This window comes from Echinococcus granulosus, assembly GCF_000524195.1.
Source record: "Echinococcus granulosus chromosome Unknown EG_S00003, whole genome shotgun sequence".
Lineage (NCBI taxonomy): Eukaryota > Metazoa > Platyhelminthes > Cestoda > Cyclophyllidea > Taeniidae > Echinococcus > Echinococcus granulosus.
In genome coordinates, this window is record NW_020170383.1 from 143,220 (window position 1) to 162,471 (window position 19,252).

Sequence of the window (19,252 nt, forward strand, 5' to 3'; positions counted from 1 at the left end):
TGTGCCTTGCTGGGTGGCTGGCCTTTGGGCCATGCTAGTATCCCAAACACCTTCTCTACGCTGAATATATATATTCTGCCCTACTATTGTGTCTTCTTTCGTCTTCAGGAAGTCTCGGGATGCTACAGCTGGTGCAAAAACAGCTTAGAGCTACTAATATCGCTAAGATTTAAGCCTAGTTTTAGCTGCACTAGGGCAAAGACACAAAAAGTGGCCCTAAACCAACCATGGGTTAAACCACAAACGCGTTATGTAACTTCTGTGATTTCTGGGCCTGATCTCGAGTGTTTCTCTATTTTTATCTTCAGCGTCTGCCACGACATCGTAACCATTACTAAAGGAAAAACATCTACGAGCCACTTGTGCCAGTCATGGAAGTGCCCATGCAACTGGAGTAATAATTGAGCGTAACGTGGTTGATTTCTTGTCGAAATTTTACTTAATCAGCTCTTGATCTGTGTGGATAGTGAGTTTGTAGGAAAAATCACTACTTTTGCCATCACGCGTGTACTTAGCTAGTTCCAGAAACACTATAATTAAAAATAAAATACTGTTACTACCATGCTCTGAAAGGATAGGGTTTCGAGTTCATTCTACTTCAACTCCTTTCGTGCTTTATAGCTCTTAGAAATATTTTTCCTTGTCCCATTTAGCTAGTGCAGAAGTGGATGAGGTATCGCGATTTCGCATAATAGCTTTTTATAAAAGCATGGTAGGCAGCTTCGTAGCAAAATTTTCTGATTGATTTACGGGCGGTGTCTTTTTGGTTGATAATAGATTTCGTGCGGAGCACAGGACAGGAAGAGTTGCTAAAACTTGAAGTCACTTTCAGCCCCTCCGTTATTGGCCACCACAGATCCGCAAAGCATGCACCTCTTTTTCTATAGGAGTAATTACATGGCAGTAGAAATCAGGATAGATATGCATCAAGGTAGGCCTCTTTTTTCGTCGTTACCAGTACACCTCCTCTACGCTTCTTCTACGACGAAAGAGGGTAAGATGTTCAGGCAGAATACATTGTAGCGTTCCGAGACTCCCTGAAGACGAAAGAAGACACAATACTTGGGCAGAATATATATTCAGCGCAGAGAAGGTGTCTGGGCTATTGGCATGGCCAAAAGGCCGGCCCACCCAGCGAGGTACAAGGGGGCTTATTCGAAGTACAAAAAAGTGGTGCCTCACCAGTGCCGAGGGATAAACCACAATCGTATTACAAAATGTATTGGACGTATAGTAGGGCTTGAGGCTACTGGCATGGCGCGGTGGTCAGTTTATTCTTTGAATGTACAATGATAAAGAGAGAAAGGGGCTCCATTTCTAAAACAGACAGTTAAAACTAAAGTGTCACACTAATAGCTTGGGAGCACACACATTTAGCAATGTTATCATACGTTGGTTGTTTGTTCAAGTGTCGATTTTCGATAAAGGGGCCACATAATTTGTCCGTCGTACCACATTCGCCAAGTGGGCTGGCCTCCAGATCATATCAATATCTTTAAACCATACTAAAGCCGAATATATGTAGTCTGCCCAAGTACTATGCGTCTGTTTTAATGGAAGACTCGGAGAGCTAAAATATTATTTGTGTCAGGGTTATAGCTTTGTTCCAGATTGTGAAAAAATTAGATTCAATAGTGCTCCGTGAACACAATCAATTTACTTTTTAGGTACTGCTTTTAGTTTGCCCTAAAATATAATTATATCAATTAATACTTGATAGGGTTATAGATATCAGTGCTGTAGATTACACAATTGGTCATTTATTTGTGGTAGCCTAACTACAATATTGCATCTTGCACAATCATTAAGCCGGACTAATGCTTTTTGAGTTAAATTTTACCCTTAAAGATTCCAGTTGACTTCCTTTTGAATATTCCTTAGTGCTTTACAATATTATTCACCTCATTCTATGGCTAGTGCACTATTACTTTTTTTCGTTTGATTTAATCTGATTTAGAATATCTCCTCTTTATGTGTGTTAGTGGCCATAATTTCTGGTAATATTTATTGTTTGTTATATTTCGTTGCCTAAGTTCGCAGCATATTCCAGCCATTACGTTTTACCTTGGGTGATTCATTTCACCAAATTCAAAGATTCCCCGAGGATGGCGTCTGCTGCGTCATGTAGCGAAATAGAACTTACCGAGTACATGGGTATGAAAGTAAGTATCTGTGTCTCAGTATTATTTATCAGGCTGTGTATGAGCTTCTGAATAAGAAGTATAGAGTTAACCACCGGGAATTGGAGAAAAACAGTGCCAATTTAAACCGCATTATTGATAAATTTGGCGACGTCAACACATCTGAGGAGGCTGCTGAATTCATTGGGCGTGTTATAACTGCCGTCCGAGGCTCAAAACGAAAGGTACTTCTTTTATTTGATAACTAACGTCAGGCTGATGAAATATTTAACGAAGAAATGGAGCTTGTTGCCTCCTGCAAGCGTAGAATCGATAATCTTAAAGAAGCTTCTGACTTTGAGGGAAAATTCTCCTCAAACCTCCGTGGCCTAGGTATTTCTTTTGAAACAAATGCTTTTTTGCAACATTGCGGTTTGTTAAGGGTTGGCCCTAATTTTGTTTTATTAAGAAGCGCAATCTTTTTGCTTTCTTAGACAATACATTGCTTGCTACCGATCAGGTGGAAAGTTTTATTGCTGAACCCGGGAATAAATCATCATGTCATACAAAAGTCACTGCTTCACCACAAGCCCACTCTGAACAGCGAATTTTTGCGTCGCGATGCAATCGTCTCTTGGCCGAGCATCTCTTCGCCGTGGGCCATTATAGTTCGGCCCTAGCCTTGGCTCGTCAGTGTCCCGATGCGGACAAAATTTTCATAGATATTTTTCAAGAGGCCCTTACCATCCAGGAGGCCCTATCTAGAGGCGATACAGAGCCTGCGCATAAGTGGTTCCAAGAGGCCAAGTTCAGGTTGAAACACGCTGAGGTATACCTTTGGATATTTTTCAAGTCACTGGTCCTGCCATCTAGTAGTAAGGGTCAAAGTTATCCCGAGTGCGCTGTGCTCGCCGTTAGTACTGCGATGGTCTGTGTTTCTAGCATTTTTCTCTCCCCATTTTTTACCTGAGCTATTTTTTGCGACAAGAATTCACCTTGGTAACTCCTTCTTGACCAACTTTGCCGGTTTTATTTTACGATACCGTAATAATTATTGTGTTAAAATATAGATGCAAATGATTTCTTTAGCCATCTGGGTTTTGTGATACTTTTCGTAAGGAAGCGTTCTCATCTTCAATTATCGTCTTGGTTATTCTACGATCCACTTGTAGGTTGCTTCTATTACGTATGTACGAATTTCTTTAACTATTTATTACAGTGTACCTTCGATTTTGACTTACGTGTCTTCGAGTTTTATCTCCTCGTCAAGGCAAACAAAAGGTTGGAGGCCGTACAGTGAGTTTAACCCTGCATTTTATTTGTCTCGTATATGTAAGTGCAGCAGGTCTTTACTAATGTAGTGTCATGCCTTGTTCATTGCCGTAATGCTTATTATCAATGCTTATCAATGCTTATTATCAATTATCAATGTGCTTTCTTAGTTGTAAGCCTTTTGACTCAAATTCCCCCTGATTATTGTTAATATTAGCACAGTCCAACTGAACTAGAGGGGGCTTAATCCTCCTTGTCTGTGCATTTGAACGCTAACACAGATATCGCTGCTAATTTGCTTTCCCATCCTTTTGTTTGTACGAAGATCACATAAACGGTGCGATAATTTCGCTCGATCTGATTGATGGTTGTCGTTTCGAGTGCTAGTAAAATCTCGATCAGGAATCATTAGGGATAGGCTGTTTTATACTCTCCCAACTTCTTTTTTGTTTAAAGTATCTGATATTGTAAAGCAAAGGAGACGCCTGAATTTGTTTTTTGACTGGACTTGCTGTTGTATTCATACTTAGTTTGAATTTTCTACTGAGTAGTAGACCGTACTTGAAGCGGTGCTCCAACGATGCTTAAATAGTGTAAAGTCGCTCTAAAACACTGTTTTGGCTTGTCCGGCCATCAAACTAACTCACTTAGCCAGCAAATGATACCTAACTGAGTGCAAAGCAGTTCCTTAACTGGTTGAAGTTTGTGTGCTGCCGGTTGGGGAATTTTGGGATACGGCGCGCGCAGCTGCTCCGATGTCCATACATGTTCGCTCAATCCTCAAAAACGACACATTCTTTGTGGTACCCGTACCTCGTAGAAAAATGGACTTTGCCATCCTTTGAAGTCGAGTAAATGAGAGAATACAGAGCACCTGAGTGTTTTAAATACTAATAACTTATCTGTCTTTGCTTCTTTCATTCCTTCCCTTTCTGTTCAGGCATTCGCGCAAATATTTAGGTAATTTCCAGCAAGACGATGACTACAAAACCCGGCGTTTGGGTCAGGCGATGCTGCTCCTTATTATGCGCACGTCCGAAGAAGTCGACGCAAAAGCTGTGAGTTATTTCCTCGGCTTCCAAACTGATTAATCTGGTATTCTTTTGCTGGAAATAGAGATTTATCTTTCGTAAGGATGTGGTAAGCCTTGCCCGGTAGCAATGCGAGCCCACCCCTCAAAACTTGAGGTACACTAATTTGCTCTCTTTTCCACTCAGGCACAAAATGAGCTCAATGAGGCATGGATTATCAAGCGTTTTCACCTGGCTCTGATGAACTTTTACTCTTTCACTTCACCCACGCCTTTCTCGTTGGCGGTTCGCGCAGGCATTACCGCCATCAAGACTCAGTAAGCCCCTTTGGCGTAAACGCGTACGCCCTGGATCGATGGCTCAACACCCTGTTTAGAGTACCAAATTGTTAATCCTTAAAACGACTAGCTTATCATATCCATGCTTCGCTTAATTTATCCGCTGTCGAATAAACAGGCCTTGCCCCCTACCCGTATTACACCATTTAATGCCACCTCCTGAAATATCTTGTCACTTCGCTGTCTCAGCTTTTGCTACAACTCGAAGTCGCGTCACCCGGATTGCGTGGTCTGCCATCCACTCATTAATCGCTTCGCACAAAATCTTCTCTTCGGACGCCACGACCACTCTGTTCTCACGTGCTATCAAACAGGCCTTGTCATGAATGATGACAACCCACCCATGGCGCTGCCGAACGGTTACGTTTACAGTCAACAGGTGATCACACTTTTTGATTGCCTCCATGTTTATGCATGTGACCCGTAGTTAAGCCAGTGGAGGATAGTAGATCTATCTAATTTTGCTGTTTCTGCCCTGTGCTTGATGTACCGTAAGACCAGCACGCTCTGGAATATCCACGGACGAGGTATGACGAGTGAGGAGGGTATGGATAGTGAGCCAAATGGGTTAACCATTTGTTCAAGGCAGTATTCAAATAGATGCCTTTCCGTATAAGTTGCGTTGTTGAGTTCGAATACTTCGTTTTAACTGCTCTAGGCGTCCGATGGCCAGTTAGTGCTACGTCTCCACAGCACTGAATAATTTTTACCAACCGTAATGCTTGAATATACGCCTTGTTAGAAGTCAGATGTATCGTTTAAAGGCTAACTTCCAAATTGGCGACGCCACCCAAGCGTTACCTATGCATCTATTTTAGGTGTAGCCGTGCCTTTAGAACTAGTTATTCCCCGGTATTCGTGTATGCCTAGATAACGTAAGCTAACAGGAAAGTTCTTCTCGACTGTTGTGTTCATCAAATAAATCGTGAGACGTCAAACCATCGAACCACTCCCTGCTATCTACGAAGAAAATTTGATTGCAACAATACTGCTTACGGCACACTCTAGTTGCCTCTTAGTTGCAATCCGCTAGGAGAAACATCTGATCAAAGACAGCACAATTCTGTGCTCAGTAAGGTTGCCAAAATCATCGGCACTGTTTAAGCGCTATCTGCGCGGATATTTTGCGCCTTAATTTAGCCTAAAAATTGACGAACGCCGAGGATAGGCGCACCCGAATGACATCGTTAAACCTGAGAATTTCCTTTTTTACTGCATGCCATATCTGATTTTTTTCTTGAGACCTGCTGAACTAAGCATGAATTGGGATTGGATATTTAGATACTAATGTTTGTGCGCTGTAACACTAAGAATAGGTGTATTTTCACTTTCAGGGAATAGCAGACTTGACGGGCCCGGACGGCAAGCTGACATGCCCCAGGTCGGGCGAGACATTTGACGCAAGCGAAGCAAAACGTGTTTACATACTTTAACGAAGGCTTTCTAGCCAACCTTTCCATCGCTCGCTTCGACTGGAATGAGCTTCATTTGCGCTTCTTTCTTCCCTTCATGTACATACTTCTCCTCTGCCCTGACTTATATTCAACCTATCTTTGCACGGCTACATCCAATGCATCTGCCTCTCATTATGCTTTGTAATAGAAGAAGGCTAGAGCAATAGAAGCTTTAGAACGGTTGTCGACTTTGAAGTGGCACCAAACTCGAAGTGGCAAGTAGATGCGAATGTAATCAAGACTCAAATGGAGCACACGGACAGTGTGCCGCACTGCACGGCGGCCTTCAGACGGTCTCGAGCCTTAGCTTTTAAAGCTTCGTGATGTCCAGAGCTTGTCAGCTCGGCCAGCCTGGATAAGTAGGATTCGATGTTATTGGGATTAATCCTTTCAACGCCTTTGTTTGGCGACCGAGTCGAGACGTCCGGGTTGGGCACTGGAAGCTATAGCAGAGTTGGGATATTAGCTCACGCGTGGGTTTTTGAACAACAGTGGGGTAAACTTACGTCCGAGAATGTGGCCACTAACTCCTTATTAAGTTTAGCTAGGATGCTTTCCTCGGAAGCCAAGGTAGCCTCGGCCAACTTGATCTGTTGCTCCAAATTCGTTTCGGCACCAGCGAGATTATCAATGTGTTTACTTAGCAAGGCAGTTTCCTCGTCTAATTTGGTGACCTGAAATAAAATTAGAGGAAAAAAATGAGACCGTCGTAAAAGGAATCACTCTGCATCCACTCTAGCTTATTAGTAGGAATAAACGGGTGTTATAAACAGGAAAACTTACCTGCTTGCGAATATGACGAAGTGACGTCTCTCTTTCCCTATTGTATTCAAGAAATTCATGGGTAAATATTGGGATTCGACGAAATTTCGAAGAATATTCATCCTCAAAGCTGTCAACATCTTCATGTGTCTCTTTTGACGAAGACTTGCCATTCTTTTTTCGGGATAAAGATTTGTTATGTTCTTGCTTGGCAAGCCAGTCCTTATACTCATCCGTCTTCTTGTATTCGGCAAACTCTTCTTCATACTTTGTTCGTTCTACAATAGCTTGCTTGTAGTATACCTGCTTTTGTTCCTGGGATAGAGATGACCATTCACTGCTAATTATGCGACGCCGTTCGTTAAAAGGCCGCGAAATCAGATCATTAGACTGACTGCAGCGGTGTCGCATGTATAAAGTAAAAGCTGAAGATGGTTTTGGCGGCGCATTTGGACCGTAGGACCGCATTTTGTTGGATGCTAGTGAAGATTGACGCTTCTGTCATACATAAAATAACCTTGAATTGACCTTCATCTCTGTTAATTTTTTACTGTAGGCTGGGAATGTTGGTTTCTATGTTTATATCCCAAAAAATTGTTAATTTTGGCCGTTTTTATTTTAAATTTTGGCAAAGCGGCTTTTTAATCAAATGTAAAGTCAGTTATTATTTATACAATATCCGCGCTTAACTGCTCACTAAAAGTAAGTTATAATTCAGATTTTTAGTATGCAGAAGCACTCCTGTTTGCTTATGCTTAGAATCGGTGTTAAATGATTATACGGAATCCAGTTCTCAATGTTTCGCATTTACCCCTTTTGTTTGTACTTTAATGCAATTTTCTATATTAACAAATGGGACAGATTTCTTTCACTTTAAGTCCTAAACGTAGGGTGAATCTATTTGTCACCCTTTTTACCCGACATCTTCTTCTAATGCCTATTCTAGCATGATGCTTATTTAAATCAACTTTGTTGAGTCTACAGCGTCGTTATTCCATTGCAGGACGCCGAGTCTTTACTGAAGGCGTAAGAAGTCATATCGGTGTGGCGAAAAATGCACAACTACGGTACAGAAGGGCTTAGAAGCTACTAGCATGTCTCGGATGTCATGCTGCTTAGCGGAAGTACAATCCTTGCAGATTTAAGGCTATCGCGCCATCAAAGGCGCATTAAAGGGATAAAAGAGCACTGTGCTATAACGCTGCCACCTTTTTATTTTTAATTTTTCTTTTCGCTTCAAAACAGAAGTTGACGTCTTATCTCTGCACTTTGTTAGATTTTCACAGATTACTTTTATCGTTTGACAGCTGATGGCGCCCTCTCAGGTGCGAGGTTGGTGAAAACTAAACGCTTTTTATCTAAAAGGTACATTCAAACTATCGTGCATTATGACAATCTTAAAATTTTGACTGAGTAATAACCAAACCTGCTTTGTGTGAAGTTTATATCTTCCGAATTTCACTGCCTAACAAATCACTAATGTTTTGATTGGGATTTTACTGTTTTCACTGCAGTTTTGACTCATAGTCATTTCGCGCTTTTGTTAATGGAAAATAGTACAGCCAAAATGATTAAATTTTTTATCATGTCTTCTCAATGGTGTCAATGTGTGTAACTCAGATGGATTGTGTATCCAATTTGCTCGTTTAATTGACGCATGGACCGTATATTTACATTAAGATTGTTTTGCAAGGCGATATATATGTCCTAGAGCTTCCGATAATTGACAAGTGAATATAAGTTTTCCACTTTTATTGATATTCGTAGACCTTCATAGTGTTCGATGATTCATAAGTATTGCAGTTGGACGAGAAATTATAGAATAACTTCTTGTTGGATTATGAATGCTGCATTTTCTTGATTTATTGTTTTAGTAGCATCTTGAGACTCACCTAAAGATGGAAGAAGACATAACACTTGGGCAGAATATGTATTGCTGACCTGCAGTAGGGCTTGAGGCTACTGACATGACCCGGAGGCTAGACTGCTTAGCGAAGGTACAATAGTGGAGCACCTAAGAGGGGCCCTATATCAAATCCAGGAATTAAACAATCAACTAACATGTCACACAGCTCCTCTCCTCTTTTGAGCATCATCCTCTGCGCTCCCCTTTATCAACTCCCCGAGTCAGCCGTCACAATGTAATGGGTCGTGTATGGAAACACCCACAAGCCATCTGCTCCATTCATCTAATTTCTATGCAACTGCAAAATTACTGACTCCTTTAGGCAACTTTGCCGGATCTGGAGTTCCGTCCTGTGTGGAAACTGCACTGAGGGCCATCACCATTCGTAGAAATACTGACCTAAAAGCAGTCACATAACAAAGGAAGGTGGTTTGATACTTCAGTGCTGTCCATCTATGTTATCTAACCAGGTTCGCTTCAGGCAGTAGTGAGTCGAAGAAGGTACCAAGTATTCACATATTTGACATCTTTATGTAGGTATGGTAGACAGCTCCATTGCAAACTTCTCCAAGTGGTTCACAGCTAGGTGGTAATGGCTTTCCTGCAGATCACAGCACCGGGGTAGTTGCCAAAGGTAGGCGTTATTTCCGGTCCTTCTGTTGTGGATCCTCACCGGTTATTAAATCAGTAGCATATGCACTTCTTCCGCTCTGCTAAGTATTATCGCTCAGAAGTTTAGCTTTCTGCAGCTACCACCGCAGCGCTTTGGGACTTTCCTAAAGGTGAAAGGATGCGGAAAATGTACTGCCGACGTTTAATAGGGCCTAGGGCTACTAACATGTTCTGCAGGCCATCCGGAGCCCCTTGCGGTCCCTTTATTAGAACCGAGTATTGGCTAAACAATCAACTTTTTTCAGTACTTTAGTCCTGACATAATCAAATTTTCTGCGTCCATATTTATCTTGTAAACGGGGATTAAGATTTTGTATTCCCAAGAAGCCCTTCCAGAAGATGGAATTGGACATGCTTTCATGGAAGATGGTTTATTAGTAGCGTGCAAGGTGGACGGGAGAGGTACAGGTAGAGGATGGAAGTCCCAACCCCAATGTAGTCATCCAATTGCTTAGCTTAAAGTACTTTTGGAATTAAATGCAGCTGCTTTACCGTGAAACAGAGACATGGACATTAACCTGAACTTTCAAAGCATTCCTTATATTTGAACAGAATATAGGAATTTTGCTTTGATCCTAAAAAAGCCTTCCTGTGGACAACAATTACCCACTATCCAGGGTTAAAACTAATGCAATGCAGTCGCATTAGAGGAATTGCTACCTACTAATGATATTCGAAGGAGTAAGTCGATGATTCCCTCATTTACTTTCACCAAAGCATTAAAATTAGCAAGGGAACAATGTTGAAGGCCCAAAGTCTCAACTATTTACCAATCACTACTATCAAAACTGATTTGTTGTTGTTGCTTCCCATTCTGATTCAGCATAAACATCAAATATGAATTTCGAGATTAACAATTTCACCTGTCACAAGATACCGACAAAATATTTATTTTGGAGATCAGTCAGTTAATTACTGAATGGTCAGCCTCACTGATCAAAACATCGCCTAGTCGAGTATAAATACCATCCCAAAATAACTCGGTGATTTGAATCTGGTAGGCGCCCGTGATGGGTTGTTGCATCACAGCCCTCCTTCTAGTGATTCTACTCACGGCGGATATATCTCTTAGTGCAACAGAGGCGGAGATTTTTCAGCGCTTCAAATCCTGCATCAAGCGCTGCTCCATCCTCTACATGGATTGCAGTAAACAGGTCAAACACTTGTGGGTGGATTACTATGCTAATAAGAGGCGAATTGCGCTCCAAACAAGAAAGTGCTGTCTGCTAAATGAGTATCGGGAGGACGCAAGTCCCAATGATAGTTTTGGAGCCTGTGCGAGGATTAACTGCGGAGCCATGTTATGGGGGTAAGTAGGAATTAATGGCAAACTTAAATCGATTTAATTCAAATATAGGTCTATAAACAAATTGTTTGGTGGGCCAATTCGTCCCTTAAGTTAAAAAGAAATTAATTTTAATGGTTTTGTTTAAGCCACAGGCACCCCAGCCTGACATTAAAGTATGGGATGAGCACCTATTTGTATGCTATCCATTAGTAATAATTATGATTATTTTCTCACCTTTAATATTGCTGTCTTAAGCACTTACAAGTCTATGTAATATATATTTTGTTTGGAAAACAATTGTTTCAATTCTCTTAGGATATGTACGAAAAACAGCCGGCCGTTTAAATATTGATGCTGTGTAAAACGTTTCGCTTGCACAAATAAGCACTTTAAAAAGAAATCAGCTAATTTTTAAAAAATAAGCATATTCTATGTTTTGATAAGAATTATATACGCATTTGGGTTTTTCCAGTGGTCGAGTTTGCAAGTATCATCAAATGCTTTATTCAAAGAGTCATTTTGGAAAATTTCGCGGCCCAAATCCTATTTTTAACCTAAATCACTGCTGGATGTGACTCGTTATTAGGTAAATTTGTATCGTCTTATCATTTATATGGGATAATGCGTGATTAATAGTGCCGGGCGTATCTCGCCTCCATTTTGTTTAGTTGTACATGGCAGACTTATTATTCGACGTCAAATTTCCCTTAGAATAAGTAAGTTTATGTAAAAATTTTTCCTGGAGAAAGAAATTGCTCCGTAGCCCGGTTTTTACCAAATATTGGGTTACTTGGACACATTTTTAAAACGAACCTTACAGCTCTTAAGTGTGTAATTGAGTTGGGAAAAGTACCAACTTAGATTGCTTCAATTTGTTAAAACTTAGCTAATTTTACCTGTGACATTTCTTTGCCCGTGTCTTTCCCCTACCTCCGGCAATAGACCCCAGGGTTGAGAAGACTGGCTAGAGGAAAGCACATCTGTGTAGTACCAGATAGGTGATTTTTCTGAAGCTTAGGCATTCATAATCGCCTTAAAGATTGGTGATGGCTGCTCAGCCACTGAGGTAATACAGGCTGACCACCTACCACCTTAAAAACATATTCAAACACTCATGTATGCCACCTCAATCGCATCAAGTAAACTTGCCCCCTTATTTTGTTTAAATAATCAAAGGGCAACAAGTGTGAAGAATATGAGGAGGAAATTTTAAGCAATGGGAACCATTCTTCTGCTATTTAAAAGACAGCTCACATAACCATGTTCACTGTAAACTTTGAGGTGACCTAATCGTTGTTCAAAAGGAAAATCTACTTCCATGGTTGTTGTTACTTTAAAAAAAGAGAATTAAATCGCCCTCTAAATGGACAAAAGGTCAAAAGATTCTGTACCCATTTAGAGGAGTAAACGGACAGAGGACTGCCGGCAGTGATGTACGCATGTCAGCTTATTTGATCATGCAGGCGTGACATCTTCAAGGCCACAATGATTTTAGCGCCGTCAAATTTCATGTTTTTTTAATCATGATGCTCCGCATTCGGCCTGATGTCACGGAAATAGTTTTAACCGACGCATGTCAGCTGCCGATGCAGGTTTGATACACGAAGCGCACTAGATATCTGCCAATGGATAAACATTACTAAAGCTCTGTAAACAAAACGGATTCCACAAAATTCTCGCGCATTTAAAAGGAGCCTGCGAAACAGTTAGGACCTCTAGCCATGCACGTCTGCCATCCGTGTTATCCTTGCTTCGTGGCGTTGCTCCTCATCGTTCTAGCCTCGCCGAATATTCAACCAGCTCAAGCAGATGAAAGATTTGAGTATTTTAAGGCCTGCATTCAAAGGTGCTCTGACTTGAATGCTGAATGCAATAAGAAAGTGCATGATCTTTGGACTGATTTTTTCAAAAATAAGAAGGCTATTTTGCGCCACTTGAGAAAGTGTTGCCTTCGTGGTGAGACAAGAGAGGACTCCACACCCGAAGACAGCTTTGCAGCTTGTACTAGAATCAGATGTGGAGCTGTGCTCTGGGGGTAGGTTTCACTTGTCAATCCTGTCAATCGCTCCTCCCCCAGACTCTCACATTCATTCATGTTTGGGCCTCTAAATGCAGCAGGATGTGATTTGATCGGCTTGCTATTTTTAAGCTGTCATTTTAAAGCACTCGGTTTCGTCTTCATAGTTTATTTATTCCGCACCCAGTAAGTCCTTTCTCGTGAACAACATAAAACTTAGTTTTTTAGCTAAATTATACTATTTCCCATCAATGTTTGAACAATACGCTCTAACGCACAGTTACTCCTATTTCAAATTTATACCACACTTTTTAAAAATCTCCTTAAATTTTTGGAAAAAATGCAGAGTATTATTTTGTTGGTATTTCCTTAGTGTCAAATTAGGTAATTTAAACATCTGTAAATTGGAAAAGTGTAGCACAATTAAACAAATCAACTCAACATTTGTCTTTTTGCTGTCCAAAGATCTCGCATATATATCTTGGATCCGTGTTTTTGTTAAAAAAAATGTTTACAGACCTTGCTTTCCTTCGTTTTTTTACTAAAGAAAGGCAAATCTAAACGCTTTGCCACTTTTTTGTTTGCTAAAAACCTGCCTGTTTTCTGCAATATCTCTAAACATCTCATTTACTTATGCGATAAACCTAATATGTATGAAAATACTTTATTGCCTCAAAGAAAGGTAAGGGAATTTATGTCAAGCCGTCTAACTTTGTTACAGTAGTTAATTACTAAAAGCTAAGTAGTCAAGCAGTACTTCCAGAGTGCTTATAAATCCCTGCTTGCCTCTGCAACTGTTGTGGAACCCTAAGTCTTCCCTGAATTCATAATAATAAGAAGTACTTTGGAAGAACGCACATTCTCAACGCCTCAACGCTATACCACATAGGGGAAGGATAATCTGTGGAGGCTGAAGTGCTCGAGTAGTATGACAGGGTCAAGTGAGACCGCAAACCACCACAACCTTTACTGAAATTAACTTAACAGCAGATGTGACCTTGAGGAAACTTTAAATAGCTAGTTTAATGCTGAAGTTGCAAAGTTATTTTAATCGATATTACACACTTATATTAGACGATTAGTGTACAGTGTGCAGATCATTTTTTTTATTTTTAGATGCCAAATTCAAAAGAAGCATTCCGGTTTCCTTTCGGAAGATGAGAAGGAGCATTTGAAGCAAAAGGACCATGACTAGGACTCTAGTTGCATATTTTCATTCCTATTGCATGTGTTGACGCCAAGTTTCGGCTGCTTTATACATCCCTTACAATGCCTTCTTCGTTTTTTTCAACCAATCCCCCAGATGAAAGCCAGCAGAAAAACAAACAAAAGTATGAAGCAAAGTATGCCGGCATAGATACAAAATTAGTATAAAAAACTCCTTCTTAGAGCCTTTTGTTAATAGTTTTCAAATCGTATGACGTTTAGCCTTTGCGGTTCTTCACGATTTGGCATCTAGAAGGGAGTAAAAAGTGGTAAGAAGGACGTCAAAATACCTTAAAAGAGGAGTTCAATGTGGTTTGTCCATAACTTTGACCAAATATTGTGCCGCTAATACTAAATTAACCACTCCTATAGACAAATCTACTTATTTAAAAACACGAGTAGTGAATTTGCTGAGTTGCACCAGCCCTTGATCCTATGTAATAGTGGTCATTATAATATTCAAGTGAAATCATTTTGGTTAGACTTGGGATGTTTTTTCGGGCGAAACTTCATGACAACTTTTCCTCTGCACATAGCTGGCGAATCTAAAGTAAAATATATAATGGGCATTTTGACGGTTTTTATTTCGTAACATTGGACCTAAGTAAAAAAATAACGGATGTTTACAAGAAGACCGCATTGTTTAAATTGTGTTGCAGAGACTTGGGCAGGATGTAAATCTTGCATTGTGTTTACACCATTATTTAAGCAGCCCTGTTTATGCAAAAATGGGCTTGCCAGTACTGTTCAGCTCTATCCAAATGAACTTTCTTACCTGTACAGATGAGCTCTATCATAAATACATTGAAGAGGGCGTATAATAGTCCGTAATGGCAAAAAGATTTCGGATCAATCACTCTGATAGTTTGATTGCTTGACAGTTTTTAAATGCCTTTGAATGAACTATTTCATCAAGGTCTTCTCATTCAATTAACACTCCCTCTTCTAAACAGCAGTAATTTAAATGCACTGCACTAAACCAGATAAAATTTTTACATGCTCGAGTCATGGAAAGATACGATGGAAATTTATTGTATTTCCTTTCCACCACTAAATAGCAGTATTTCAAGCATGCCACATATAAAAAAAAATATAAGTTTTAAGTGCGCGGATCATGGATAGATACCAATAACAATGTGTTACATTTATTTTTTTGCAAAATAAGGCATTGCATGCAATTCTTTAAAAATTTTTTGTGATGCTTATAAAGACATATCGCGTTAATATCTCGTGTTGGTGGGAATAGTGATTTCTGGGAATTAATTTAAAGCTGAGTAACCAATTGGATTGTACGGTCTCGTGACCATTGGGTTTTGTAGACAAGACTGTGAAAATAGTGAGGGCACCAGCTACCGCGTACATTAGGGCAGAAAACCACCTACTAATTATTTTCTTTAAAATTAAGCCTTTTTAATATTCCTTGTAAAAAATTGGCCAGAGTGGACAGATGCGTAAGCATCCTCGTCGCTGCTTGTCATTACTACCTTGTTATCAGACGGTGAGTTTCAAGGAGGATTTTTCGGCCTGGATGAATTTTGGAATACTAGTATTTGACGAATCCCTCAGCCCTACGATCTAAATGGCAACTGAGTCCGTTTGGTAGCATCTCCTCCTAGACATAACCACACATCTTCACATAAAGAAGGTGATCACAAAGGCTAGGGATATATTAATGAGGTCAAATAAGCCTAATTTGTTTTAAACTAAGAAACCAAGCCCGGAATTTAGAGGCGCTTTCAATGTGGTCTAACTTACCCAAAGAGGAGGGCTCCACACCTTATTCGCGTGCAGGCTGCAAAACTGTCCTCGGGTGAGGCATCCTCCCTGCGTGCTTTCTTCATACAGCAAGCATTTATGATAGGAAAGATTTTGCGCCGGTTTTTCGCAAAATCTTTCCACAAGTTACCCACTTGCTCCAGACACTTCCAATACTGATCTGAGCAGACCTTGACGCAGTCGCGAAACTCTCCCAAATCTTTACTGGAGTCAGACGCAACCGCTAATGTGGTGGTGAGAAAAAGTATGGCTAGAAGATAGGCACTCATTATTACCTGTTAGGTAGACTTTATCAGAGAGCTGTCATATTTATACGTCTCATTAGAATGCACTTTATGTGCATCAAAGTGCCAAACTTAATGAGTGAACCGCACCTTTAATTGGACTGACGGGTTTCAAGGTCGTAATTTATCCATCTAACATCCGTTTCCGTTATCTCTACCCTCTATTTTGACGCATTCGTCATTTCAACCGGTAAGTTGCTGCGACCCTCCAAGACCCATCAAGACCTCGCGGTCGAACTCTTTTTGAAAAGGCAGACAGTTATATAACGTGACTTCGCATTCCTGACAGGCCCCAGAGAGATGGCGACAAACCCTTGCAAGGAGTCAGTTAAGTAGTCATAATGAAGGTTGAAATTAAAAATATTCATTAAAGAATTTCTGGATGAAATTTAAAACCACAAAATCAACTTCCAGGAATATATGGTGGTAAAATTCCTCGGCAGGCATTCAATTTTGTAGGAGCGGACTTTAGTATGAGCGACCACCATGCTCCTCCTCCTCCTGAGCAAGATGCTCCCTCTCCGATTGGGATATTTCACCCTCGTGTCGTTTTCTTATTTCGCAACTAAAATTTTGGAAGAGTGCTTAAATATTTCCTCCTTTAATTGAAGTTCAGCTGTAATATAAAAGCCGAACAATGTGAAAAGGGATTTAATGAAGTCCTGGACACCATTGCCACCAGCCTTAGAACTCTAGAAGCGACTTTCAGCTCTCAAAGAGTTCACACCTTAACTTTAGCCTATAGAAAAGTTGTTGATGACATTTATTTGCATTGAGAAGTTACAAATTTGAAAGCCAGGGTTTTATTTGCCCTTCTCACTCTGTTGAACACGCAGGAACCTGCATTGAAACCTCTCACTGGTCTAACAGACTCCCGTGATGACAGCAAAACAAGAACAAGGTGTCAAAAATGTGGTAGTCCAGCTTCAAAACCTTCAGCCCTTAAATGTCGTCAAGATTTTAAGTCCTCTGAGATTGAAAGAGTGTTAAGCAAACTCCTTCAAATTCCTTTGAATGGAATTAATATAAACATAGATCGTTGTCTCCTGGGCAGCTGTCATCGAAATCGAGTAAATACGGAAAATATTACCATTCTGCTTTTTATCACCTCATTTCATCGCCAGTTTTTAGTACTGCGGAATACTTGTTACTGATTAGAAGTACTCAATGTTTAAATAATGAGTAGAAGAAATAATTAAATCTCATTAAATCTTGTTTGGCTGTAACAAAGAGAGAGAAGTGTTTATCATCAAGACTCGTAAAGGCCTTCCAAGAACCTACCCCCAAAGTGCGGCATTGCAACGAACCCTAGCACAGGCGCCTAGGCTATCCATCTCCGTAGCTCGCCTAGAGTTGGCACGATAGAGGCAGCATCTGTTTGCAATCCTCGTAATGTTGTTCACGTTTTTGTGGAAATCTCTCCACATACCCTCTGTCTTTTTAAGGCATTGCTTATAGCGTTGATTGCAGACCTCCAAACATGCCCTAAACGCCTTCATATCCGCAGCTAAGACGGCAAGAGCCAATGTTAGGAGGAACAACGAGACCCATGTCCTTGGCGCCATTTGTGCAGTGTGATGATGAAATGGACACGGGGCTAAAAAGTTGGAAAAAAAGTGTCCACTAGAGTGCAATGAAGCCTAAGTGACCTTTCTATAAACATGTGCTTGTAGAAAATTGCTGTGGTGACTCATTTGGCATTGTGAGCCAAATGCCAACGCCAGTAAACAGCATTCGATGGAGTTGCGGGTTCGCCAACTTGGACAGAAGTAGACACTGTAATTAAACAAGACGATCTTTGAGTATCAGTAGGTACGTAAATCACTGGACGAGGTGATGTTCCAATCTGACTCTTCGAACTATATGCATAGTCTAGTTTTATCTATCTACATAAAAAAAAAACTGCTCACAGTGTTAAAGCGACTACTGAAAATATTTCAGCGACCTTAAATGCAGAGCCCAATCAAGCCTAGGAAAGGATCGTCAGTAGCAAAATTTAAATTTAAAAATGCAACTCAGCTATGATAACCGCATGGGACGATGTGATTGCAGTACCTGAATAAACAAATATATTGGAATTTAATTTGATATAAGACACACTTAAATGTGCTCCTTTGAAGATACATACCATCAATGTCTCAGCCATAAATGGAAGGAGAAAGTACATAAATCACTTCAATTTTCCAACCGAAATACCTCCCATTAGTAGGGCATCTAAAGCTGACGTTCTAAATGCGTAAGTATTTCTGCCCACACAATCAGCAGGACAATGCTCTGGCTCCAGGAGGCTTCCCTGAAGTCGTAAGAAGTCGCAGAAGTCTGGCCAATCGTATACTACTGACGTAAAAAAGAATTTAGACTACTAGCGGGACCCGAAGGCTATACCGCCTGACCAAAATTACAATCTGTGAAGACTTAATTGTTCACTTAATATAGCGCAAAGTCAAACCAGCTATCAAAGCATTACGAAACTGCTGGTCAGTTTTGACTTAGTTGTTGTTGACTGCTCAAACACCCGTACCTTAGCCATAGTAGATCATAACTTGACATAATTATCATTTTTAAATAAAAAAATACTAGAATGAAGTGGGTTGCAGTAAGCTGAAATGGATTAAAGGAATTAAGTGAATTTTAAAAGTACACTTCAAAACAACTGCTTACTTACACCATTTCGAAAGCATTCTAATCAGATTACAAAAGTCCGCTACTACCTTTGAAATATGTAAATGTTATGTCAGTAGAATAGTACCACGGTTTTGCAGTTTGAAATCTTCAGTATCGCTTATTTTGGACACAAGTCAGCTACTTATAATTGTTAGTAAGCAGCATTTACACAGCCCAACTGATTTTCTACTGTTGCAATGTAACCCTTATTTATCACTACCCAATAAAGCATGCTTGTTACGAGAGGATGAAGGGTGGGATAGATAAAAGATTCACCGAAATTACTCCACTGGTGACAGTGCCAGCGGACCACCCCCTTTCGTGGACGGCTTTATGAACTGCAGACAATGCCCATTGGGCTCTGCGACGCAGCGACCAATGTCCAACATCTAAGGAAGTCTCACTAATAGGCTTATTCTCGAGTACGATTGTACTCCAGAATACTGTACTGTACGATTGCAT

The 19,252-nt window shown here is 40.4% G+C and overlaps 6 protein-coding genes across 6 annotated transcripts in view; 2 read left to right on the forward strand and 4 right to left on the reverse strand. All coding sequences in view use genetic code 11, as the record gives it.

Annotated features, from left to right (window-relative positions):
- Positions 1-2,105: 2,105 nt before the first annotated feature.
- EGR_00694 (Macrophage erythroblast attacher) lies at positions 2,106-6,194 on the forward strand (the record flags this gene model as incomplete). Its single annotated transcript, XM_024489943.1, has 9 exons — positions 2,106-2,162; positions 2,195-2,365; positions 2,396-2,513; positions 2,615-2,949; positions 3,340-3,416; positions 4,333-4,450; positions 4,610-4,740; positions 4,951-5,140; positions 6,096-6,194. The coding sequence occupies 9 exons, from the start codon at positions 2,106-2,108 to the stop codon at positions 6,192-6,194; spliced, it is 1,296 nt and encodes a 431-aa protein (XP_024355346.1).
- Positions 6,195-6,457: 263 nt separating this feature from the next.
- Positions 6,458-7,445, reverse strand: EGR_00695 (SWI/SNF-related matrix-associated actin-dependent regulator of chromatin subfamily E member 1-related protein; the record flags this gene model as incomplete). Its single annotated transcript, XM_024489944.1, has 3 exons — positions 6,458-6,658; positions 6,722-6,889; positions 6,999-7,445. The coding sequence occupies 3 exons, from the start codon at positions 7,443-7,445 to the stop codon at positions 6,458-6,460; spliced, it is 816 nt and encodes a 271-aa protein (XP_024355347.1).
- A 5,119-nt stretch (positions 7,446-12,564) lies between these two features.
- EGR_00696 (hypothetical protein) lies at positions 12,565-14,055 on the forward strand (the record flags this gene model as incomplete). The annotated part of the gene is made up of 2 exons (XM_024489945.1): positions 12,565-12,878; positions 13,977-14,055. The coding sequence occupies 2 exons, from the start codon at positions 12,565-12,567 to the stop codon at positions 14,053-14,055; spliced, it is 393 nt and encodes a 130-aa protein (XP_024355348.1).
- Positions 14,056-14,284: 229 nt separating this feature from the next.
- Positions 14,285-16,111, reverse strand: EGR_00697 (hypothetical protein; the record flags this gene model as incomplete). Its single annotated transcript, XM_024489946.1, has 3 exons — positions 14,285-14,315; positions 15,822-15,901; positions 15,977-16,111. The coding sequence occupies 3 exons, from the start codon at positions 16,109-16,111 to the stop codon at positions 14,285-14,287; spliced, it is 246 nt and encodes an 81-aa protein (XP_024355349.1).
- Positions 16,112-16,594: 483 nt separating this feature from the next.
- On the reverse strand, positions 16,595-17,691 carry EGR_00698 (hypothetical protein; the record flags this gene model as incomplete). The annotated part of the gene is made up of 2 exons (XM_024489947.1): positions 16,595-16,691; positions 17,408-17,691. 2 exons carry the CDS (start codon positions 17,689-17,691, stop codon positions 16,595-16,597), a joined length of 381 nt encoding a protein of 126 aa, XP_024355350.1.
- A 913-nt stretch (positions 17,692-18,604) lies between these two features.
- Positions 18,605-19,252, reverse strand: part of EGR_00699 (hypothetical protein) — a gene marked incomplete at both ends in the record, with an annotated part of 4,604 nt that continues 3,956 nt past the window's right edge. Inside the window, one exon of the mRNA XM_024489948.1 lies at positions 18,605-18,727. Coding sequence (XP_024355351.1) covers positions 18,605-18,727 — 123 coding nt within the window. The remainder of the gene's footprint in view (positions 18,728-19,252) is intronic.